Here is a 27,193-nt window from a genome sequence, read left to right as displayed (position 1 = left end):
CCTTGATATTGTTTTTAATTTACTGCACTTGCACCTTTAATTTGTTTTGTTTTTAATTCAAATGGGTCTTATTTAAGACAAATTTTGCTTTTCTCGTAACAGTTACAAGATTGTTGTGCACTTCTTATTCATTTTAATAAATGCACCTTCTTAATCGTATATACATTGAAAAAAGAAAAAAATAGTTTGAAAAAAAAAAAACAGAGTCGTAGGCCCATTAGGGCGATTAGGAAATAGGCCCATGGGCCTGGGCTGAATCCATCGGCTCGACTAGAAAATGAAAGGCGTTCAGCTGACGCAGGAGTGCCAGCTTAGGGTTGATCAGACCGTTGGGTATAAAGCAGGTTTTGGCGATTGTCCGGCCATCCAAACCCTAGAAAGTAGAAACTCCTGATCTCTCTATCTCTCCCCTCATCCGAGCAGTGCCAGAATGCCACCCAAGGCAGCGAAATCGAAGGAAGCACCTGCCGAGAGGCCCATCCTTGGGCGCTTCTCATCTCACCTGAAGATTGGGATCGTAATCTCTCTCGCGCTCCCGTTTCTAATTGAATCTGATTGCGCTTTCTTTAGTTACTGAGGAAGTGTAGGAGTAGAATATAAAATTTATTTGCATGATTTTTATTGAGATCTACTTCGGATTTGTCTTGATTGTAGTTCTCTGTTATGGAGCTTAACCAGTGTCAGGATGAGTACTATAGTTTCTGGTAGGATTAAATTTCGATTCATTTGACGGTTTCTTTCTTTCTTTTTCATCTTATTTAAGTAAACTAATAAGTTTTTGCATCTAAAGTCCGTGGAATCATTTTATTGGCGTTTCTGTAGAATGTACTGCGTCATACCATGCTTGAGTTACTTTTAAATCCTCTAGCATTTTCAGTGAATAGATGGAAGCTGATACAGCCTCATGCAATTTGACATTCGAAATACTGTATTCTGAACTGTCCGTTGATAATTGGGATAATAATTCTTCCTCGACGATAAACAGTTGTTTGAATGCTTTGAATTTATGGATATTTAAAAGGTTTTAACAGTTCTGATGATATTCAAACTATCCAGCCATTTAGGAATCCCCAGAATGAAAAGGAAAGATATCTTTCTCCAACATTTCATTTTTATCTACGAATCAGTCATATTGGATGGGATTGTCTCGTGTGAGAAAAATACAGAATTTTTGAATTCTTTGATCTGAAGGAATCTCAAATCCAAGAATCACGGCAAGTTATAGGAGGTGCTTGTCAGTGTCAGACACCTACTCAGACATGATTGCATCAGAAACTTTTGACTTACAGTTTATTATGAATTGTGGAACACTCTTTTGTAATTGGTGATTAATATGTTGACTTTAAGTGATAAAATAAATTGCTTTAAATTATATTGGTATTCTCCTGGATGTTTTTATTATCTTTGAATACATATAAGTAAATAACAATCCCTTCTGTATCTCCGCCATGATTTGGTGTCCATATTTATTTTACACACTTTTTAGCTTAAAAATAATCACATAATTGGAAGTGCAATGGCTCTGGTATTTTCTTCAGCCCCTTTATTCAAAACAATAATTTTTATGTTAAAATGTTTAATGGAAAAAGGCCAGTCTAATTCTAGAAGATACCCTACTTATCAGGAAAAAAAGAAAGAAAGAAAACCCTAGAAGACATGTCCAATGTCTTTTAAGCTCCAATTCTATTAATTTTTGAGCCCCAATTTTCTGAACGCCCTTGAAGATCAATGGTATTGATTAGGAGAGGATGTTAACATAGACATCGTTTTTGCATTTTTCTTCTAGGTATAGGGATGGCAATGTGGAGGGTTATATGGGTAGGGAACCCCTCCCCAATTGGTACTTTGTTTAAACCTCACATCCTCATACCCATAGGGTATGGGTGCCTTATGGCTACCCGTACATGGTAAATTTCATCTAAAAATCTATAATAATATTTTAGGTTACTTTTGTTTTACTTACAAGGGAAATAAAAATAATCAAAAGAAAAGTATCAGCAACAAGAAGCAAAGAAATATAGTGTTTAAATAGATAAAATAATAAAATCCAACAAGTGACCCAAGCTCCAACCCCATCTTAACAGTTAAACAATCAATTGAGACTTTTGCAGAAGATTAATTTAGAAAATAATCCACCAGACCTGCAGACCCGTAGTGAGAGAGCACTAGCCAATTTGAAGAGATAACTGATAACAAACCTCAAGTTAGTGCAATGTGCATTTTTAGATCAGAGTTTTGTTTTTCAACTTGTGAATTATAATTTATAAATAAATAAAATACTATATATATAGTTGGGCCAGGGACCTGATTCCAGCCTGTATTTTTAAATATACCCGCCCAAACCTGCCCCGTGCAGAGAGGGTTTGCTGAGTATCCATTGCGATACCTTGGTATCATATAGTGTGCAATTGCTGCATGTCCATATTACAGATTTGGACACGAGTCTCTTAAGTTTGGAGGTTCATTATATCCTTAATCATTTTTCCCAGATTGCATTTCTCAATCTTTAGATGTTTGGGAAATGCCAACAGAAAAACTCCAAGTGCAGACTACTTATATTCATTGCGGAGAATGGAATGTGTTTTTGGTACCGCAGATTTGGAATTTTTTTATACTAGATATTAAGAAACTATAGCACTCTTTTAAAATTTAAACAATGTAAAACCCTTAAAGTACCTCTCACTTCTCATTAAGCATCCAGACAACCTCACTGCTTCAAGTTGTTCAATGGTATAGCTCTCAATTGTTGATATCTTTGGCTTTTGTAGTTCTAAATTGTAAAGGAAACCCTAGGGCACAAGCAATGACAAAAATGAAATTGGAGAGAAGAAACAAAAGAGAAGTCGAGAAATGAACTGCTGAGTGTAAAGTTGAATTAATTTGAGAAAGATTATAAGAGTTGCTTAAATAGGCAGCGCTCATTACAAATGAAGGAGGCACCGCCTCATTACAGCAATAACTAACATAATAACAACAAATAATGGCTGAAAACATAAGAGATAAAAACAGCAACAGCAAACAACATTATAACAAAACTTTAGATGCTTCCACACTCCCCTTCAAATCAGGCTCCATGAAGATTGAGCATTTATTCTTGGGCAGTCCTGCATCACCACTAGAATCATCATGTACAGGAGACACCTTCAATCCAAGTTTTTCACATAGAAAGAAGAATCGGTCTCTAGGCAACCCTTTAGTGAGAATGTTAGCCACCTGATCTGATATTAGAACAAATCTGATTTCCACTTTTATCATTTTCTACCTTCTCACAAACAAAATGTATATCAATCTCGACATGCTTGGTTCGAGAATGAAAGACTAGATTTTCAGCCATGCTCTTGGTAGCCAAATTGTCACTCCACACTATAGGAGTAGCAACACATGGATATCCCAATTCCAGAAATAGCGATTTTAGCCACATCAATTATGTTAGAGCTACGGCAACTATTTGGTACTTAGCCTCCCCAACTGATCTAGAAACAACCGATTGTTTTCTTGGACCCCCCATACAATAAGATTTCTTTCAAGATAAACACAAAATCCACTAGTAGACTGTCGAGTCACTTTGCAGCCAGCATGGTCTGCATCTGTGTAAATTTATAAAGATATATCATCCAGTGAAGGAGAGAAGACCAACCCCAAGCCAATAGTCCCTTTAAGATACCGAAGTAATCTCTTACAAACTAACCAATGTTGAGCCTTAGAATTGGACATAAATTGACTCAATTTGTTCACTATAAAAGCTATGTTAGGGCGAGTATATGTTAAGTATTGCAAGGAGCCAATAAGAGTTATGTATAAAGATGGATTAGAAAATGACTCTCCTTCATCAGTTAAAGAATTTCCAGCAACCATAGGAGTTGGACAAGGCTTGCAATCTTGCATAACAACCTTTTTCAACAAATCACCAACATATTTGGATTGAGTTAGATATATACCACTGCTATCTCTATATGCTTTAAATCCTAGAAAGTAATTCACCGAGCCAAGAGTCTTAAGAGCGAAATGTGTGTCCAAGTCATGAATACAAGATCTAAGAGCTGTGGAATCCGAACCTGTGATGAGTATATATCATCAACATATACCAAGACAAAAAGCACATAACCAGCTATCTTCTTGATAAGCAAAGAAGCATTTGACATAGCCCTAACAAATCCCCAAATTTGTAACACTGTTTTCAGTTTCATATACCAGGCTCGAGGAGCTTATTTAAGCCCATACAAGGATTTCTTCAACCGACTGCCACATTCCTAGGGTTAGTTGGGATTGTGATAGGAATTAGGGGAGAATCAGAATTGAAGAAGGGGGAAATCAGTAGAAAGAGGGAGAGGAATTAGAGGAGAAACGAGAGGGAGATTGGAGAGAAATCTTAGAGAGAAAGATGAGAAATTCAATATCAATTCAAACACATCTCCATTTGATTACAATAGCCCTCTATATAGGCATATCAGATTGCATAATTACCCTCATGCTTCTAACTAATTGCTAAAATATATCCTAATAGGCCTATTATTATATTACTCCTTTAATGCTCCTTAGATCATGACAATTCCCCACTCCTTGAGAGAGTTTTTGTCCCCAAGAACTTGCAGCAAGTAGCCATTGCTTCATCCAATTCCCACCTTTTCTGTCTGATTTTTCTTTCTTTCTTTCTTTCTCCTCCTAGGCCTCTTATTCTTCCTCGTTCTTAAGTGTCCAAGATTAACTCCAAGCCTAAGTTGCCCCACTTCCATAGGAGAAACTTTATCGAATGCAAGCCTAATACAACCACCTCCTCCTATAGCTGTCCAATCAATTTTGGTCTTCCATTGACAAACATGATCAACCGCACCTGGCCTGATATGGTTAGTAGTTGGAACTTGGAGTCTAAAGGAAGAATTAACTGTATCTGTGACTTCCTTTGCTAGTTCATCCCCATCCCATACAAGTAAGTAAGTTAAGCAAGTATCCCTAGCTGCAGTTATTGCATTTCCACCTAGCCCACTACCATGTTCTATTGCAAAGTTACTAGCAATATCTTGGAATTGCAGCAATGGCAAATTGTCGACTTGCGTTGGATACTTAGATGAGGGTTGCTTGTAAGCTTCAGAATTAGGTGCTGCCATGACCCCAATTCTAGCAGTTGGTTCCTTTGTCAATACAGTACATAGAAACTTGAATTTTCCCGCTAGAGCAAGAACCACTAAAGCAGTCGTAGTTTTGTTCCTTACTACTAAACTTTTGACTTCTTCAGCTATTTCTTTCAACTTCCCACCAGTTATTAGCTGTCTTTGAAATTCCTTACCCAATCCACACCTTTACAACGTTAGAAGATGTTTCCGCCGGAGATACATGCTCAATCATGCCATTTCCAGTGATAGTAAGGGACTTAATCTTCCTTGCCAGCCAAAACCAACCCTGATATTGTAGCTCATCAACTGGAATTTGAACAATTACAACAGTAACTCCTTGCCCAGAGTCGTTTCCCGATCATAGCCGTACACCCCATATTTATCTTCCACAATTTTCTTCTCCAATGTTGTTATCGTGTCCATCCCTGCAATTGCCCCTCCTGTCCTGACATGTTGATTGCATTGGGAGGGATGAGAACGTTCCACAGATTCTCCAATGGTTGAAACAGGGCCTCCATCAAGATCCTTACCCCCCACATGATTTATAGCCAAATTCTGATCCAAGTTACCCCCAAGTCCTCCAGCCCATGTACTAACCATCAGGGGTAATGTGTCGGTCTTGACTTCCTTTGTCACTTCATCAATTACTTCCCAGCTTTCGTCTTACAACCTTTTGGTAATTGCCCTTCGATGTATTAATTCTTCTTCTATCTTGTCAATCTTAGTCGGATAATTATTTTCCAACTCCAAAAACTCCCAGTTGCCTCCTGTTATCTCTATCATCCAACTAGCTCCATCCTTTAGCTTTAGTTTTTGCCTTACATGAGTATCATTTGGAACATCCTCATCAGGAACTTCCTTTCTAAAGAAACCAGTGTGTTCCTTTAATTCTCTTTTTGCTCACACACCCTGTACTGAACCCCTACAAATGCCACTATTGTCGCCATCACTGTCATTATCGTCACCTTTCTTGTCCATTCCACCTAGGCCATTATACTTCTTCCACTCTGCATTGGAGGTAGGTCGTGAATCTACTTCCCACCTCCTCAATTTCTCCTTTGGCTGCTCCATTTTAATGAATTCATCTTTGTTAAAACTCCCGCGATAATCATCGAAGTATTCAGCGGACATGTTGTAATGATACTTCTTGATCAGTATCATTGCAAACTCCTGCAGCTTCTCGCAGAACATACGGTGAATTCCTCGCACTCTTCATGAATCCCACTGCTTGTTCCTTTGTCCCTACGGCTAAACTCATTCTCAAACTTCTTTTCCCATGTTTGATTCTTCTAGCTACACTGCTCCTTATCCCAGTTGCTGCCAACTAAAAATGAAGCCTTATTTGTTGCCATTGAGGCCTCATTCCAACTGAAAATGAAGCATTCTTCTGTTGCAATTGAGGCTCCAATGGTCTCCTACGTGCACTGCTCCCCTTAGCTAATTTTTCACAATCAAGTAATATGTCTTTGTCATTTAACGGTTCTCTAATAGCTGCCAAAGCATGTCCTATCGTCTTAATCTTTAGTATATAATCATTAATAGAGAGTGAATCATTCTTTATGGATCTTAACTGTTGTTTCAACTGAAATGATTTTGCTATTGTCTGACGAGAATATAAATTTTCTAAAGAAATCCATATCTCGGCAGATGATTCACAGTAAATCACCTGCGCAAGCACTTCCTTATCAATGGTGGAGAAGAGCCATCCCGATAGAAGTTGATCTGATTGAATCCAGTTCAAATATTCTGGACTGATTGTCATTTCTTTTCCTTCTGAATTAGGCAAAAACTTTAATGGAGGAGATGATTTATTGAGGAACGACACAAGATTAAAAGCTCGAATTGTGGCGAGAATTTGTGCTTTTCAGAAAATGTAATTACTGGAATCAGGTTTGATCGGAATGTAATTGAAGGCTTTGGCTACTGCTGAAAATTCCGATTGAGTAGCAGTTGATAAGGAGGAGGAAGATCGAGGAGGAGAGGATGAAGAGGAGCTGAGAGTGTGATTCGAGGCCATTAGGTTAGAGCAGATGGCTCTGATACCATGTAAAGGAAACCCTAGGGCACTAGCAATGACAAATGAAATTGGAGAGAAGAAACAAAAGAGAAGACGAGAAATGAACTGCTGAGTGTAAAATTGAATTAATTTGAGAAAGAGTATAAGAGCTGCTTAAATAGGCAGCTCATTACAAACGGAGGAGGCACCGCCTCTTTACAGCAATAACTAACATAATAACAACAACAAATAATGTCTGAAAACATAAGAGATAAAAACAGCAACAGCAAACAACATTATAACAAAACTTTAGATGCTTACACATAAATGACTCTTACCTACTTTCACTGATCTTATCTGGAGCATATTTTTGTTGCTCTATTATCTAATGCTCAGATTGTTTATTCTATTGTTTGGCAGGTTGGCTTGCCAAATGTGGGAAAATCTACTCTTTTTAACACACTGACTAAATTGTCAATAGCAGCAGAGAACTTTCCTTTCTGTACCATTGAGCCCAATGAGGCTCGAGTTAATGTTCCAGATGAACGTTTTGAATGGCTTTGTCAGTTGTACAAGCCAAAGAATGAGGTTTGTGATTTGACTCATTACACTTTGCAGTTTAGTCAGAATACTGTAAAATTGCTACATTTGAATGTGACTTTTGAGACTTTGATTTAATTTGAAATGTCTAATAGCTTTAGTTCTGCCATGTTTTCCCATCTCAGTCTTGTATTTCATTTGATCTTTGATACATTAAGAATTTTACTTAACTAGATGCAGGTTTAGTCCTTTGAAGGGTTAAGGTAGAGCATTCATATTTAGAAGTCAGTAAGTACACCTTAATATGGATTAACGTAAAGAGGAACTTTTTATCTTTTAAGTTGAAGCATTGTGACTAATTCGTGTAATTCCCAAGAAGTACATTTAATCTGTCTTTAATTTTCTTACTGATTTCTTGCATCATGACTCTAGAAGTGCTCTGGTACTTGTGCCTTTTGTTCTATCCCTTTCTTATGGATAACCAATCCTTCCCTTTTGTATCTCTTGATTGTCAATTTTCAGGATATAGTCAATTCTACTCATAGCTTAAGTTATATACCATTTTGTTGTTGTTCCCTATCATATATTCTTGATTTTAATTTTCTCTCCGCATTTATGATTGTGATGCTATATATCTGTTGAGAGTAAAATAACAATATAAAAGATAAAGTTAGTCCTCAATCTAACAACTTAAGCCTTTAGATCAGATGGTAATTAATAATTCAACATGGTATCAAAGTAGACAAAATCCTGCATTCAAACCTCACTCCCAACCCAAAATTTAAATTGTTGCACGTGTTTTGACCAGTTATGTAGTGAAATAATATGAAAGATAAAGTTAACTTTCTATCCAACAGCTTAGGCAACAATATCCATATCCAAATACCTCTCTTGCATGCATTTGCTTCTTGTACTTAATTTCTGTTTTTAACTTGTTTTATTTGTGGATAGGTATCAGCTTTCTTAGAAATCCATGACATAGCAGGACTTGTTCGTGGTGCACATCAAGGACAAGGATTGGGGAACAGTTTCTTGTCTCATATTCGGGCAGTTGATGGCATTTTTCATGTTTTACGTGAGATGGCTATCTTTTGTGCAATACATGCCTTGTAATTTTAAGGGCTTCCTGGATTTGTTCTTTTTCTGTGTTACAATTTGATCAATTATTTTTTACTAGGTTTCTGGCTTGCTGAGTTGACTATTTGTGGATTCATAGAGTAGTATTCTGTCATGTACCTAGGAGTATAGGAGGGTCAATGTTGTAATAGGAATATAATAAAATGGGGTAATCTTGTAATAGGTTTATAATAACTGTTAGGATATATTGTTAGTAAGTGGTTAGGCTGTTAGAAGTCAATGATGCTTATATAAGGCTGCTGTTAGGAGTTTATTGGATATGCTTGAATTGATGAATTGAAATCTCTTATTTCCCTCTCTTGCATTCTCTCAATCTCCCTCCAATTTCTCTCTAATCTCTCTCTTTCTTTCCCTTTTCTTTCCCTCACTGTTTTGTTCTCCCTAACTTCCTCCCATCTCTTCCGATCTAACTTCCGAATTCCTTCTAATTACATCTTAAACCAGTCATGAACCCTAGGGACATGACAATTGGTATCAGAGAAGTCAATCCTTGCCTGTAGGTTTGATTTCAGTTGACGAGATCGGTGAAATAAATTTCAGTGATTAAGTTCCAGATCGAGGGGGCTTCAAAGCGATTACTGTGAGGTGAGCGATTGTTGGCGATTAAGGTAGCGGGGCTTGAGACGATCCAAGTGGCCCGGTGAATCCAACGGAATCGGAATTCCTAAAGCTGGTTGATCGCGACTGTGGTAGGCTGTTTATAGCAGCGAGTTCAATGTCGGAATTCTGGTAACGATTGGTGCAATCTAGGAATGCGCTGTCGAAGTAGATCCTTGAGTGAATTTCGGCGAGCCAGATTAACTTCAATCGAACGTGGAGATAATTTCCGTCGCTGATCCAGTTAATTGGAATTGAACTTGGACTTCGACGGACAGTAACGGAATCGATTGAAGAAGGTGCAGGCCCTGTCGTTCACATCCAGTTCAACTAGCGAGCATCACGGAATCGGTCGAATTGCAGGAGGAGCGATTGGGAAGCTGAGGTACAAGCGATCACGGCTTGTAATCTGGAAGAGTTGTTCGACTTTCCTTGGAACAAGCAGAAGGTAGACGCTCAGCCACGAATCGCAATAAGTTTGTTCGAAGCGGATGGGCGAAGCAGCTTAAGCAGATTTGTAAGCCAAGTCGTAAGCTACTGCAACCATCAAATTCTTAATTCCGCATAATTTCGTTGGTTGCATCACAGTCGCTCAAGGAAGATGAGCAGCCCAGACGATTCCAGTGGAGAAACTTTAGTAATCTGGCATAATTCCATCAATCTGGAAGGTTGTTCGATTCTTAGAGCAGCGATTTCCAGCGAAAGGAGGTGAGGCAATAATCAGAGAGTGCGCAGATGAGAAGACGAGGCAGGGGCGACTCTTGGAGCAGAACCTTAGCCTTCAATTTCTTCTTTTGGTGCAATTACGGTTATTCCGGTGAATTGGGCGTTCAAGACAAAGAAGCAACCAGGAGATCCCCAATGGAATCTCAGAATTGATTCTGACGCACAAGGGGAAATGAATCCGGCGCACAAGGAGGAGAGGTCGGCTGATGTTTGAGGCTTGGAATTGGAAGACGGCTTGGCCAGTTGGTTCCGATGCAAGGAGCTTGACTCTCGGAATTTGAAGGCGATTACGAAAACCAGGATCAGCAGGCGATCTAAATCAGTTCCATGACTTCGGCGATCTCGGTTGTGAAGGTGACCACTGTAGCGTTGATTCACACTTCGGATGGAGATCTAGGGAACTCTAGAAGGTCGATCAAATCGCTGTAAGTGTGTGATTTCTTCCACTGCTACAATAGACTTACCTTGAAGCATAATAGTGGCTGCAATTTGCCACTTATTGGATCAATTTTAGAGGTGATTGGGTGAGCTAGTTACAAAAGGGAAGTGTGGGGATTTAGGATGGACAGCACTTCGATTTCTTGGCCTTTGACTTGTCCTGCTCTTGAGAATTCTACCATGACGAATAGCTTGCGTATGAAACAATGGGAGTCTCCTCTGCAGCAGAAGGATGCTGCATTTTTAGCGGGATACAACAGAAAACGTGAAGAGTTTGGGCTGAATCATGAGGCACGGAAATGGACATTAGACCCTTGGGTTAGCAAAATGTGTGAGGAATTTGGCTGTGTAATACGAGAAGAGCTTCAAGAGTTTGCAAGGATGCTGAGTAAGGAGTATAACTACAAGTTCCCAGCAGAATTCTTCGACAAACCGAGAAAGAATGTTGCAGATGATCATTCTGAAAATTCTAACCAAAAGATGATTGATTCAAAAAAGCCAGGATTGAAATTTTGTAACAGAAGATTATTGGAGAAGGAATCTGTGGAGAGCAAGCTTCTGAAATATTCTGGTGAGCAAAAAGAAGAAGGTGTTGCTGAAGGGGAGAATAAAAATGTTGAGAGTGAGCTTCGGGAATATTCTGAGGAACATAAAGAAGATGTCGCTAAATTACCGATAGGGGCAGATGGTTTGTTTGTTGGAAAACCTCCATATGAGGACATTAAGGGTCTGGATTTCTTAGTATTGGAGCAGCCGGAAGTGACAATTTTGAGTGGTCATGTTGAAAGGAAGACGATTATTGAGCAACATTCACATCTTCAAGTAGAAATTAAGTCAGCTAATGATCCATTCAAGATTGAATCCACCTTTCCTCTGCCTCTTTCAAATCTCTTTCAGGTGAGGGACTTGCTTAGGGACAAGCACCTTCGACAGCTTGGGTCTCCTATTTCATCAAGCACTCACAGATTTGAACTTGAAATCATTGAGGCCAATCGGGTTGCTTCTATTGCAGCTCTAAGCCAAATTATGTTTGGGATGGATCTTGCAAACTTAAGAACAAAGAAGAAGAGGCCTAAGAGGAGAAAGAAGGAAAGACGAATGAAGCAAATAGAAAAGGTTGGAATTGGATGAAGAAAGAGCAACTCTACGATAATAAGTTTCTTGGGGACAAGAAACATTTTAAGGCGGAGGGAATTGTCATGTATCTAGGAGTATAGGAGGGTCAATGTTGTAATAGGAATATAATAAAAGGGAGGTAATCTTGTCATAGGTTTATAATAACTGTTAGGATATATTGTTAGCAAGTGGTTAGGCTGTTAGAAGTCAATGATGCCTATATAAGGTTGCTGTTAGGAGTTTATTGGATATGCTTGAATTGATGAATTGAAATCTCTTATTTCCCTCTCTTGCATTCTCTCAATCTCCCTCCAATTTTTCTCTAATCTCTCTCTTTCTTTCCCTTTTCTTTCCCTCACTGTTTTGTTCTCCCTAACTTCCTCCCATCTCTTCCGATCTAACTTCCGAATTCCTTCTGATTACATCTTAAACCAGTCATGAACCCTAGGGACATGACATATTCTTTTCTTTATTCATACCATGATGGTTAGAACTATTTATGGTTTATTGTTTCCTTCTTGTATGTGTGCATATTAGTGAAACAGCTTCTTATTATATGCCGGTGTCACTTTGTCAGATTTATATAGCACAAATGAACTTGATTTGGAATATTTTATTATTCCTGTGAAGTTTTACTTATTCAATTTTCATTTGTTGCAATGTCTTTTAAATGCTCAAATGATCTGGGTCTTGGAATAATTTATACACCACCTATCCCATTTTTCATGTCAGTTTCCATTTCTAGAAATTCATTTAGACATCAAACTTCAAAATTCAACAATCATTACTTTCAAATATCATCTCTCTAAATTTATGTCTAGTAGAAATAAAGTTCCTAAATGAATTTTACTTGGACTATGTATTATAGGGGCATTTGAAGATCCAGACATTATTCATGTTGATGACACTGTTGATCCTGTGAGGGATCTAGAGGTCATTTCTGAAGAGTTACGGCTCAAGGTATTTTTCTTTCAATATTGATATTTCGTGTAGAAAATTTCAGTTTTGGTTACATTGTCTGCTAATGAGGCGCCATTGTGATAATACAACTAAAAATAAGCGCTTTTCTTTCTTATTGGTAATGGTGGCAATTTAGCTAATCATATCAGTTGATAGATTCTTTTTTAAGCGACCAAAATATATACATCTGAAAGCCTTTATATTAACATGCATGTGCAAGTCATCCAAAACCCAGAAGAATATCTGCAATACAACATGCAGAAAAAAATTTGATTTTGAGAATGAGCTCAAGTATGGTATAGAGCATATAAATATCTGATTTTGATGTGAGGTACATGTGTTTTGTATGATACACATGCAGGATTGCAGGCCCATCAAAATGTATAGAAAAATGGTTTTAAAAAATACAAAACATTAGGCTATCATAAAAAAAATTGATGATAGCCTAATGGTTGTTCTTAGGCTATTATCAATTTTTTTTTTTGTAATGCAAAATAAAATATATGCAGGAAAAAATTCTAATTTTTTTTTTCAAACTTTTAACAAAGAATTCTGTTGATCTATATGCAGGAAAAATTACACAACAATAACATCTAATGAAGAAGTTATTGATTCTGGATAGTTCAAAAGACACATGGAGAGGGGCTTAGGCAAGATAATTAGTGTAGATCATGATGATTAGGGAAAAGTAGAATGTGGTGGAAATTGGTTGAGAAGTTGATGTATGGATGATGAAGAAGAATGCTATAGCTGGAGATGGTAATGATGTGCTTGATTGTGTGTAGGAGGGAGGGATCCCTCATTGGCATTTTGGAATCTGAGAATGTTAAGTTTTATTTTATACATATTCTTATCATATGTGAATATGAATGGTATCAATTAGCCATGGATTATGGATATTCTCTCCAAATATTTGTTGGGACCATTAAAAGAAATAGGAAGTAAAGATGGAATATTATTTCATTTGGTTTGCTAAAAGTTGATGAGATGCTGATATTCTTTCTATTGTTTACATATTGAAGTTATTGCATTGCCCATACACTGAAGCAAGTTTGACTGATTCTATATTTTGTGCAAGTTAAGGATGTTGAATTCATAGAAAGGAAGATAGAGGACCTGGAAAAGAGCATGAAGCGGAGCAATGACAAGCAGTTGAAGATAGAACATGAATTGTGTCAAAGGGTATGTATGCCCACTTGTTTTGGATGATTTGCTCCTATCTGTGATCATTCTTTTTCTTTTTCAATTTATCAATCTAAGATTCTTTTAAGTTATATGTTTCTTTTTTGTCCTCATTATTGCTGGGGAGGATGAATAGTCAAGGCTGAGGAGGCTATTGGCCCTCTTTTTTCCACTTAAGTAGTTGCAAGAGGAATTAGACAATAAACCCCATGTACAATAACACATCAGGTTTCAGTCCAAAAACAGTTGTATTTCTTTTATATATTTATATTGGCGGCTGAACATAATGTCTTCTCAGGTGCTTTTATGCACGGCGGTTGAATTTGATAATTGTCTGCTAGATTCTTGGTTGTATCATGTGTAAATTAACCCTTGTTATTCCATTTGCACACCTCTGTGTGTGTGTGTTTTGCAATTCAATCACAGTTGCCTGTGAGCATCCATCTTGTATGCCATTTGATTGGGCTTTTACACAATCTGATGCATGGAACAACAATGTGCTTCACCATCGGGGAAGTTACATTTTTCTTATAGTAGTAATCAATGGGGGAAACAGGATAGTGTAGCTGGCACTGGCAAGTTGGGAAGCCTTGTTGAGTTCAGATTGTGATGCTTATTTCCGCAGGTCAAAACATGGGTTATGGAGGGAAAAGATATTCGTCTAGGGGACTGGAAAGCTGCTGATATTGAGATTCTGAATACTTTTCAGTTGCTCACTGCCAAGCCTGTTGTTTACTTGGTAAGTTCTCTGTGGATATGGAAAGAAGATTTTCCCTACTGACTTTTGTTATTGGTCATCTTGCTTGTGGTTAAACTTAGTAGTGGTGAAAGTTATAGCTGAAATAGGATATTTTTGGCTAGAGCACCCAAATCCACGATATATTTGATGGGGTTTGCATAACCCATTTTTTTTTGGTCACCAATTTTTATCTTTTTCCTTTTACTTGTTTTATATGCTATCTGTATGTGGCTTTGGGATCTCAATAATGAAGCTGAATGAAATCAAAAATTTTGCCATCTTAGTTATAAAATACATTAAAGCTGCAGAAAAGAATCCCTGTATAAACATTGGGGAATACAAGTTAAGACCTTTGGAAAACTGATTATTTAATACTCACTTTTTTTACATTTGTTAGTGTTTCCTTGTTTCATGCTGTTCTTTGGTGAAAATTTTGTAAGTTACCTGAATTTGTTAAGTCGCTACAATGAAATGATGTCTCTAATTTATATTGTAGGTAGTTACTTTCTAAACACCTAACACTAATGCTTACATCATAAATTCATAAAACATGCCTATGGAAATAGAAGTATGAAAAGTAAGAGAGGATTGTAATAATCTAGGAGAAATTTTAATCCACGAGGATCAATTAAAGCATATGCTATGCTTGAATGGTTTACAGCTCCCAGCTCACAAGCAACATCCACAAATGAGCTGAATCAGTGACTATTCCTCTAATTGCCTTTGTTGAACCACTTTCCTATAAACCACTGGATTATTGCCACTGCAGTGACTATCTTTTTCTCTTCCCTGGTTTTAGACTGGCAGTTGTAAGTCCTCTTGCACTTAATTCTGAAGGTTTTATCAATGTGACTCCTAAATGCATAAATACTACATTGCAAGGAAAAATTGTTTTGTCTATGGAGTTTCCAGTAGAAGCTAAGAACTGAGTGTTTCCGTCGCATGTTTGTGAGTTTTCCCTTTTTTCCTGCGCCACTGTTCTGACAGCAATACTAGATGCATGTCATTCAATGTGTTATGCTTAAGGAGCCACTGAATTGATTCATATTTGTTCACTAATTCAATCCCATTTATTTTTATAATGAAGAATCAAATAGGCAGTGCCTTAACTAATGATAGAATAAGTTCCTGATGCTCTGCTTCCATATTTCCTTCTAGTAATGTGCCTTTGATAGACACTCTTCTAAGGAAAGTGTACGAATTGCTGCTTGTCATGCACTGTTCTCTCATTACTGATTATTACAGTTTTAAATGGAGCTCAAAGCCATAATAATGTGCTTGCCTTCACATCTGTTCTGTATTGCAAATGCCTATCCTGTCATGTTGGTGAATACTGATTACCAAGGATCAGATGGTCTGGGCCTTAAGGAAATTTAATGTTCCAAAACTTGGTTACGATTTTCTCTCATGTAGTTCTAATGATGATGTTTTAAATTTCTGGTGTTTTTGGCAATTTTGATATCTCTCTCTCTCTTCACTTTCTCTTTCAAATGAAACTCTGTTTTCTTCATAGAAATAGAATTTGGTGTTATTATGAATTTTTATCAGTGCCATGGCATATGCAGGTCAACATGAATGAAAAAGATTATCAAAGAAAAAAGAACAAGTTTCTGCCCAAAATTCATGCTTGGTAAGTTTTATAATCTCTTTGTGTTACTTCTCTTCAGCATTCTTTTCCTCACATACTTATTTGCTACGTCAATATTTTTTAATGAAGTGTTTGGCTAACTTGGTAGAATATTGGGCAACCTATTACTTGGAGCATGTTTTCTATGCTCAGCTTGCATGTGCTTTTTTTCTTTTTCTTTTTTTTCCCCCCGGGGGCGGGGGAGCATATTTGGACCTTGTTCAGGAATGTGGTTGGGTAAGATCATAGTTGTCAAAGGAGATATTTATCATGAATTGGACAGCCTAATTTCCAAATGGTGAATAATATTGTATCGTAATATATGATAAGAATGCGATGAGTAGGTTAAAAAATTTGATCTAGAAGATGTTTATACCTATACCATGAAGAAAATACTCAAAATAGTAATATTAACCCAAGCTTAACCATATTGGTATCATGTATGTCACTAAATAAGCTACCAAGGATTTCAAAATTAATCCTAAGTCTTTCATGTGTCTTAAACTTATATAAAAGATTACTAAATTTATATCTTTGTCGTAAGCTTTCTTGGAGAGAGAGTACACAGCTAGGTAGAAAGCAAGACTGTTTTTATGTTGCATATTTTTTTAGTTTTTGACCTAAATTTGACCTGAATGGCTTCGTGTGTATAATATTGATGAAGTAAGGGAATGATTGATATGGGTCCTATTCAAACATAAAAAATGTATATGAAGTTTAAGTATCATCAAGCAAATAGAAAGGACAAAGCTTTGAGAAGATTGAAGCATACCTACAAGAAAAAGAAAAGGAAGGGAAAAACAATAGAAAAATATACACCAGAAGAAATTGCAGAAGGATTCGTCCTTTTGGATTGGATTGAATGTAATCTCATCTCTGCAAGACCAACAAAAACAAAGCAATTACATATCTATGGTAATCCTCAACTCAAAATATTTTTTTAACCCTAAAAGCCAAATAAGGCTAATCGCATCAGGTTAAGGAAAAAAACAAGAAGAAAAATTGAAGAAAACTGAGTTGTTTCACATTTGGGTTGCACAGATCTGACTGGGTCTCTTGTATCCCATCGGCAGAACTCCACTGCTCTTGTCATTTTCTGAATTGCCTTAATTGTGTGGTTCACCTGGAATGTCTCGTATTGTACAATACATGTGATTCAGGCTGCAATCCAAAGAAAAATCTGATTCTCTCTTTGGTTTGTTTTGGTGGGATGAGTATTGAACCAGAGTGTACATACATATCATGTATTGTGCGATAGTAACAATACTGGGTAAGATTATTGTATTGGAATTGTATTTACTTCTCTAAATTTTCATGCATGTCTTTGCCAGTTAAATATCTATGCTTGCAGAATTTTGTTCTTTGCCAGTTGGTTATATGGTTTGTTATGTTTACTCAGAAATATAATTACTTCTTCGTGCATTTCTGATGATTGCTCTCCACTTGATGCAGTATATGGCTTTTGATGGTGTCTCTTGAGTTCAATTCATGTGAAGTATTGTCTTAAGGCTTTGATTTGAACTGTCAAATGGATAATGTAGTTGAAAATTTACTGTTATTTTGTAATTATTTGATGAGAGAGCTTTGCATATGCTATTCCTTTAATGTGTCAATACGGCATCCACATTCCGTACTCTGTAATCTTTTTTTTTACTACTAATACATAAAAAAAACTTCAGTGATCAATACAACTGAAACAAAATGGAGAAGGCTCTTTCTGCCTTTTACAGAATAGGGACTATTACGATCTTTGTGTCTGAGCAGTATAAATCTTGGTTTCCTGTGAGATAGACATGGACTGTAGCTTCACATATTTTTTTTGATGTAATGGAGTCCCTCTTGGGATTGTCTCAATGCCTTCAAGTACCCTAAACACCTTATATGTGGTTCCCAAGTCAGTTATCTAGTCATCATACCTTCACCTGGCTATTGTTTTGTCTAGAGGAGCCTTTCCCTATTTAATTGCATCCGACCATAATGGACTTCTATAAGTTCATGATATTGCCACTTAATTAACTTTTACTGTCTCTTTTATTATTGCAAGTGAACCTATTTGTTTTATTTTTTAATTCTGGTATTCCTTTTTATGGATTTCTTGAATTAAAGAGTCATTATGGTTTATATCTTCTAGGGTGCAGGAGCATGGGGGTGAATTAATTATCCCTTTCAGCTGTGTGTTAGAGAAAAATCTTGCTGATATGCCAGAAGATGAGGCTGCAAAATACTGTGAGGAGAACAAGGTGCAAAGGTCAGTTCAAACTTTGGAAACTCCTTAACAAATGAGGCCTTCTGATTGGTTGACATATTGTGGAGTTTCTGCAATTTTAATCAATAACAATATTCTACAAGATTGTGCCTTAGATAACATGAAAAAATTCTTAAAATGATGGTGGAAATGCATATGTTCATTGTATAAAATAGCATTGTGCCATTATGGTATCATTTTTCTTAGTTCAACATCTACTGCTGGCAGTCTTCATTCCACAATCTTTTGAAAATAATATGAGCTTCTTTATTGTTATCTTTTATGCTTCTTTAATATTCATAAGTCACCTATGATGATAACAACATACCAAGACATTGCCCCACTATGTGGGGTCGGCTTCATGAATTTTAGATTTTCATTGTAAGGCCCATATGTTTAATATCAAAGCTAAGTGTCTCTCACCAAATGATGATATAGTCTTTTATATTGCTATTCTGCTATATGATTTGAAACATGCTCATAACTGCACCATGTAGTTCTGAAAACGGTGTCTTTTTGCATTTTTTTCTTCCTTGAAAATGGTTTAAATGGCAAAGAGAAAATGCCATCAGTGTTTCAAATCATGTTGCCTGTATGTATTTCTGATCAATGCAAAGCTTTAAGCTGGCTGTATGTGCGGAATTCACTCTCTGCTGTGCATAAAACTCAATGATGCTTTTAGCATATCATTTCCAATCAACCTTATAACCTTTAATTGCTCTTATTATTACAATCATTATAATATTACTCTTATCATATTGTTATTAAAAATAACATATCAAACCTTAATCCCACTATATGGAATTGGCTACTACCATACAGTTATTTATTTAAAAAAAAATAATAAAGAAGTAAAACATCTGTCTTATAGTTGGAATTCAAAAAAAGCATCCCTAATGCACAAGGCTTCTGACTTAGCTCTGGTAGGGAGGAAATCATTTTTGTTCGTAGCCTTGCCCTTGTTTTACAAAGAGGAGTATTGAGATGTTCTTTTTCTTTTTATATTTGGAAAACCATAAATTCCTTTATAAGTATGGATGTGCAAACAGAATGAAAAACTAAGTAATTTTGCCTTGGTCATTGGCCATCTTCAATATCATTGTACAATCAGTTTTTTTTTTTTTTTAATGCCAGTTTGCTTGTTATCTTGGTGTCAACTTGTGCTTTTTTCCAAAATTAGTTTCTTAAAAATGTTTTTTAATCTAGTTACATAAAAGAGTCTAAAATTATGAATTGTGGAATGAAAGCCTTCTGTAATTACAACTGTCTGAACTAGCTTGGATTGACTTTCCTGCAGTGCACTTCCAAAGATCATAAAGACAGGATTCTCTGCTATCAACCTCATATACTTTTTCACAGCTGGCCCTGATGAGGTACTAATTTTCCATAAAAGTTCCAGTTTCATTTTATAATATTGTTATGTTGTCTTCTTTTTTTTTTTTTTTTTTTCTAGGCTTTGTATATTCTTGTTAATTTTTTTACAAGCATTGCTTGGACTTGGATTAAATGCTTTGCCTGGTCCTGCTGGGGCTATTTCCTTGTCTTATTTGTTTGGGCCATTTTTTCCCCAAAGTATTTTAAACCCCCTCCCCCCAGCCCAGAGAGAAAGAGATCTCTTGGTATGCAGTTTCAGAATCAGTGGCTCATTTATGAATGTCTGTGATCCCTCCAATAAGTGAACAAGTGAAGAGTTTAAACATTGTGAAGGCCATCTCCAAGCCCCCTCCCTCGAACTGCAAGGGCACTCAAGAGGTGCTTAGTGATCCGTTTGTTTTTTTATCATATCTGAGCATTGATTTTTTTCTTCTTTCAAATTTTCTTTTATTTTATTTCTTTATAATTATTTTTTAGATTTTATTATAATTTTTTTTTTTGGCTAGGGGATAAGTTTGAGCACTTTTTTGGTGTCCCCAGGAGTTTCTGATTACCTTCTTGTGGTTCTGATCATTCCCATTGAGCGTGTCTCTACTAGAAATCTTTGTTGATCATATATTTGGACCAAAAATTAACATCAACTGGTCTTAGGAGATGTTATTTTGAGCTCTATGTTTTATTCAGTTGGTGGGATGTGTTGTTCAGTTGGAGAAATTGGTACTGGTTTGACACAGAATTTGTTCTTGTTCATCGTTCTGTTTATGATGCTCAATATGTTTTAAAAGCTTCAGAAGTTTGCCTTTATCTTTTTAATATTTTTTGTGTGAAATAATGGGTTCATTGTGATCTTATGTTTGTAGGTTTGAAATGGTTAATTTGGTTACTAATAAGCCCAAAGATCAATATGATCAATTAGAATGATATTACACCAAAATTGGGATTTTTTTAAACCATATTTAAAGGGTGTCCCCAATGCACTAAGCTCTCCGCTTTGCAGAGGTTGGGGGAGGGTTGTATTTGCATGTAGCCTTGCCCTTGCTTTTTAATTAGAACCCTATTTATTTGAAAAAAAAAAAAATCAATTGAAGTTCTGTCTGAGGAGACCAAGTTTATTAATATTTTTGGTAGCAATTGCAAGGCTAACTGTACTGGCTTCCTTGTCTTCTGATAATTCAACATCTAAGGTTGTGGAAGAGCAAGAGTGCTTACTGAAATTTTTTTAGGGGTTTTTTCTTGGCCTTCATTTTTCTTTCTGTTATTTGCTTGATTTATAACATTTATTTTGTTGTATTTGTTAGAATATTTTGGCTTTTGACTTCATGCCCCTGTTTTGTGATTTGTATTTTAAGAATAATATTATTAAAATAATTTTCAAAAAACTACTAACACCAAAGTATTTTCCAAAAAATCTTCCACGTCAGCACAAAACCATTGGATAAACCATCACTTTCTTTGAAAGAACATCTAGTTCGACCAGCAGTTATTTTTTAAAATAGTAAAGAACTGTTAGTTGAATCTACTGTTTTTGCCTGGCTCATATCTAGTGGAAGTTAAAGAGTGGTATTTTGGGAAATAGTTTAGGGTTAGTAATATTTTGGGAAAAAAAAAATTAAATGGTATTGTTTTTTTCTAAATCCCTATATCTTGAAAGTGAAGTAATGTGCATGAATAGGAGAAGGGTACCCTCAATGCATGAGACTTTTTACTTGGTCGAGTGTGGGTTGTTTTGTATGCAACCTTTCCATTGACCTTCTAGTCACAAAGGAGCGACCGTACCACTGTTTCTATCCTCATCCTTCATGTGAATGAATGGGAACATCTCTAGCCTTTATCCCATTATGTGGGGTCGGCTACATGAATTCTAGACTTCTATGTATTTCTGTCTTTTGTCATTTCTTCATTTAGGTCCATACACTTCATATCAAACTTTAATATCTCTCCCAAAGTCTTCTTGGGTTTGCCTCTTATCTTTTTTTTTTAACTAATTGTTCCATTTTATCAACTCTTCTCATAGGAGCATCTCTTGGTCTCCTTCTCACATGACCAAACCATCTTAGTCTAGTCTCTCTCATCTTCTCCTTGATTGGCATTACTCCTACCTTATTACAAATAACTTCATTTCTAATTTTATCTTTTCTTGTATGGCCGCACATCCATCTTAACATTCTCATCTCCGCTACGCTCGTCTTTTGCTCATGCTGGTATTTGACTGCCCAACATTCTGAGCCATACAACAAGGCTGGTCTTATAGCTATCCTATAGAATTTTTCTTTTAGTTTAAATGGGATTTTACCATCACATAACACCCCTAATGTATTTTTCCATTTTAGCAAACCTGCCTTAATTCTATGTGTGACATCCTCATGAATTTTTCCATCTTTTTGAATCACTGATCCCAAATATCGAAAATGGTCTTTTCTTTGTAAGATTTGGTCTTCCAATTTTATTATAACATCTTCTACTCTTGCATTCTTACTAAATTTACATTCCATATATTCTGTTTTCTTTCTACTTAATTTAAATCCCTTAGATTCTAACTTGTTTTTCCACAACTCAAGCTTAGTGTTCACTCCTTTTGTTTCATCCACCAACACTATGTCGTCTGCAAATAGCATAAACCATGGCACCTCTATTTGAATATCTTTAGTGAGTTCATCCAGTACTAGAACAAATAAGTATGGATTTAGTGCAGAACCTTGATGCAGTCCTATTATAATTTTAAACGATTTAGTATCCCTTTCGCATGTTCTGACATTTGTCTCTGTACCGTGATACATGTCCTTAAGGGCTTGTATATAGGCTATTCGGACTCATTTCTTCTCTAAAACCCTCCATAATACTTCTCTAGGGAGACCCTATCATAGGTCTTTTCTAGATCTATAAACACCATATGTAGGTCCTTCTGATGATCCCGATACCTTTCTTATAGGCACCTTAATAGGAATATAGCTTCCATTATTAACCTACCAAACATGAAACCAAATTGATTTTCCAAGACCTATGTTTCTTTTCTGAGCTTCTGCTCTATTACCCTCTCCCAGAGTTTCATGGTATGACTCATTAACTTAATTCCTTTGTAATTTTCACAGTTTTGAACATCTCCTTTGTTCTTGTATATAGGAACCAAAGTACTCTTCTTCCTCCACTCATCTGGCATTTTTTTTGATTTAGGGATCGCGTTAAATAATTTCGTTAGCCAGGAAATGCCCTCTTCTCCCATGCATTTTCATGCTTCTATTGGTATATTATCCGGTCCCACCGCCTTATGATTTTTCATCTTTTTTAATACTTGCCTTATTTCATTTGAACTTATGCGTCGATAAAATATATAGCTCACGTTCCTTTCAGAGTTACTAAGATGTCCTAACCTAACTCTTGTGTCATGACCATCATTGAATAATTTTGTGAAATATTCATTCCATCTCTCCTTAATCGTTCCCTCATTCACTAATACATTTTGATTTTCATCTTTTATGCATTTCACTTGATTTAAATCCCTTGTTTTTCTTTCTCTTGCTTTAGCTAATTTATATATATATCTTTCTCTATCTTTGTATCAAGTCGTTTATATAGATTCTCATATGCTTTTGACCTTGCTTCACTAACAGCTCTTTTTGTTACCTTTTTTGCTTCTATATAATTTTTTTGATTTTCTTCATTGTTGCACTGATATTCAACCTTATAGCAAGTTTTCTTATTTTTAATTTTCAATTATATCTCTTCATTCCACCACTAAGACTCCTTAAGGTTAGGGGCTCTACCATTTGTCTCTCGAAGGACTACATTTGCCGTGCTTCTCAGGGCATTAGTCATTTCTCTTCACATTTGGTTTGTCTGTCCTTCTCCATTCCATTCCCTTCTACCCCTTAATTTTTCTTTGAAGATTAGTTGTTTCTCCCATTTTAAATCCCACCACCTGATTTTTGGATTTTGCTTTATGTGATTTTTTCTCTTCCAATTTCTTACTTGGACGTCAAGTACTAGAAGTCTATGTTGAGTAGTCAAACACTCTCCCGGTATCACCTTATAATCTCTACAACATAACCGATCCTCTTGTCTCATGAGGAAGTAATCTATTTGGGTGCTTGATGCAACATTTTTATATGTGATTAAGTGTTTGTCCCGTTTTTTGAACCTAACATTGGTTATGATGAGCTCATATGCCATAACAAAATCTAGAATAGACTTACCCTCATTATTAATTTTCCCGAATGCATACCCTCTATGTACTTCTCTATGGCCGTTTTTGTCTCTACCCACGTGCCCATTTAAGTCACCTCCTGTAATCAGTTTATTTCCTCTTTGTATCATTTGTATAAGTCCCTCTAGGTTCTCCCAGAATTTTGCTTTTATCTCCTCGCCTAACCCCGTTTGTGGTGCATATGTACTAAAGATATTCATAGTCTTCTTCCTAGACTAACCTTCATCATAATAATCCTATTCCCTATTCTCTTTATATCCACTATCTCATCTACTAAGCTTTTCTATAATAATCCCCACTCCATTTTTCGCTCTATCATTTCCTGTGTACTATATTTTATATCCAGTTTCTGATAAAGTTTTTGCTTTTTTCCTTACCCATCTCGTCTCTTGAAGGCACATAATATTAATCTTTCTCCTAATCATCACATCTACCACTTCCATAGTTTTACCTGTTAATATTCCTATGTTCCATGACGCAATCTTTAATCTATGATTTTGTTTTTGGTCTTGACTTTGAATTTGATTTTGTTTTTTATTTTGATTTTGATTTTGATTTTGGACTACCTTATTTACCCACATCCGTCTAAGCAAATGCGGGGACCCTTGCTCATTTGTCACTATATCTAGGCGCCGATGCAGCAGCCCTAGTTTACTTGACACTACACGCGGGCAGTGTAGTGTGTCGCTATGAAGGGTTACGCCCACGCCCCAACGATTTTTTATAATTTGTGTAGAGTTCATGTTTTGGATCCGACTAAGTTTTACGTTGGTTGTCGACTACCTAACATAACCCTCCTCCTTTATCCGGGCTTGGGACCGGCAGTGGATAACATCCCCAGGCGGAGTTACTCCGCCTATGTGAATAAATGGGAATGGCATGAAAATGCTTATCCTTTATTCATCTTGAATGACTTATTCTTCAGGCTTAAAAAATTCGACATGCTAACTAAAACACTGTTTTTGGTTTGGGATTATGTATTGCATTGCAAATACGTCTTTGATGTGTACCTTTACAATTAGAAGGCAGACAAACAAATCAATTGACCTTTTGTTGCAGGTGAAATGTTGGCAAATTAGAAGGCAGACGAAGGCTCCTCAGGCTGCAGGAACTATTCATTCTGATTTTGAACGAGGATTCATTTGTGCTGAGGTAATTCCTGAAAACAAACTTTTTCCTCTGAATTCCTATACTTTACCTATTGTTACTGTCTTTGTTATTTTTTTTTTAATGACACTAAGAAGTTGCATTTGCAGCTAAGTATCAAAAAATAAAATAAAATAAAAACTTCCATTGGCAGTTAGTTATCTGTGGCTTTGGTTCTTCTTTTCTTTCTGTTGTTTCTCTGTTAGACCTGACTGGTAACATCTAGATATATTATCTGTTTCTGGTATCTTCCCCGATGGGTTTATGTGGGATCTACGTAACTTTTCCTGCAACAAAATCAAAACATTAATATTTTTATCATTATCATTATTATTATCTTTATTAATATTTTGTAAAAGTGAATGCTTGCTGTAATATTTTCTCAAATGTTCTTTTGATTATTTTACTGCTCCAGTTGTCATTTAGAAGCAGCAACCAACCTCATAACGGATGGTATTGTTCTGAAATGAGTTCCTTCTACTTAACTGAAAAGTGTTGTAGGGGTCATCTCTTCTTTTTGACACTTTCATGCAACAGTTAGAAAATGCTTACTTGGAGTTCATGATATCAGGTTATGAAATTTGAGGATCTAAAGGAGCTTGGCAATGAATCGGCTGTTAAGGTAAGCTTTAATTAAATTATAATTATGCTTTCATCTGACATTGGGGATAAAAATTTTGAATGGTGATTGGGCTGTCAGCTTCTTGACTTGAGTAGCATCTGGCTTTCACCTTTAATGAACTTCAAAACCCTTGTCAGCACCATCTCTTTTAAAATCAGAAGTTCAGTTTTATGTCTACTTAGAAGAGAAATTTTATGTAGAAATATTAAGAAAATACTGGTACCATAACCTATTTGGGCCTATTTATGATGTTACCTACCCAAGAGTTCTATGTAGATCTCAACCTAACTAGGGACACCACCTCAGCACCTTCCATGGACCTTTTTTGGCTGGCCTCCTGAAGAGAGACGGAGAGGCAAGAGGGAGATAGAAAATTACAATTTAATTGGCTTCTTCAAGTAACAGAATTGAAAAGAATATGGTTTCCATACCTTGCTGGATGAATATGAGCTAATTTTCATGGCTTCATATTCTAAAAGTAATCCTTGTTAGGTGTGGTTGGCTCAAGATCATATTCTAAAAGTAATCCATGTGGGGACGTGATATCTTCCCCATCCAATCAATCGCATGCTGCCCTCATCATATTGGCGCCCTCTCTAGAAGCAACTTAGTCACGAGTTTACATTCTGAACGCTATTGGTTGTTAACTGTGGATGACCCATCATCTTACAGACCCCTGTGGCATTTTCCCATCTTGAATTGATGTGGGGCATGATACTGTGCAAACTTAGACTATTTTCTCGATGGGCGCACATGTAGACGGGACATTTTTCCACATGGAAGAGAAGAGGAGCTTTCTCTCCTGTTGAAAGCTTTTTGGTAAAAAGAAAAGTTGTTTATGCCTTTTTTTTTGGGTAGTTCTTATGATTTCTAGCGGAGGCAAAATGGTTTCTGGGACCTATTTTCCCTGTAAGTGCCCTCCCCAGGGCGATGCACAAACTAAAGTTTGACCCCAGACCCACGTTATTTATGGCACCTCCACCTGTGTCATTTGTTCTGCGAGGTCACTTCATGATTGGTCCGCTCTATTTGAAAAATTTATGCTATTGTTTTGTTGCGTAGGCTGCAGGGAAGTATAGACAGGAAGGGAAAACGTACGTGGTCCAGGATGGAGACGTAATATTCTTCAAGTTTAATGTTTCTGGAGGGGGTAAGAAGTGATGATGAGATATATATATATATATATATGCACACATTAGCATCCCTATAAAAGATTAATCTATTGGAGAGAGCTTTGGGTATATTCATGTTCCATCATTATATATTTACGCTGTATTTGTGCCCCTACCTGCAAAAATCTGTACCCCGTTTTGCAGTTGTAGAAATTTTTGATTGGTAAATTAGTTCGTCTACCACCGTGGGTTGGATCTGTATGATATTGGATTGAACTTGTCGTAACTAATTGGCAAGAGAGCAAGTTAACCGCTTGTTTTTCA

The 27,193-nt window shown here is 36.4% G+C and overlaps 1 protein-coding gene across 1 annotated transcript; it reads left to right on the top strand.

The window, feature by feature from the left end:
- The first annotated feature begins 312 nt into the window (after positions 1–312).
- LOC127794298 (obg-like ATPase 1) lies at positions 313–27,193 on the top strand. Its single transcript, XM_052325280.1, has 12 exons — positions 313–517; positions 7,528–7,695; positions 8,599–8,722; positions 12,530–12,621; positions 13,705–13,803; positions 14,429–14,542; positions 16,108–16,172; positions 18,301–18,417; positions 19,712–19,787; positions 25,049–25,141; positions 25,707–25,757; positions 26,820–27,193. Exons 1-12 carry the CDS (start codon positions 431–433, stop codon positions 26,916–26,918), a joined length of 1,185 nt encoding a protein of 394 aa, XP_052181240.1. The 5' UTR covers positions 313–430; the 3' UTR covers positions 26,919–27,193.

Source organism: Diospyros lotus, chromosome 2 (genome assembly GCF_014633365.1).
Source record: "Diospyros lotus cultivar Yz01 chromosome 2, ASM1463336v1, whole genome shotgun sequence".
In the NCBI taxonomy this organism is placed as follows: Eukaryota; Viridiplantae; Streptophyta; class Magnoliopsida; order Ericales; family Ebenaceae; genus Diospyros; species Diospyros lotus.
The sequence above is the reverse complement of the archived record's forward strand: the minus strand, read 5'-3'. Positions and strand labels throughout refer to the sequence as shown.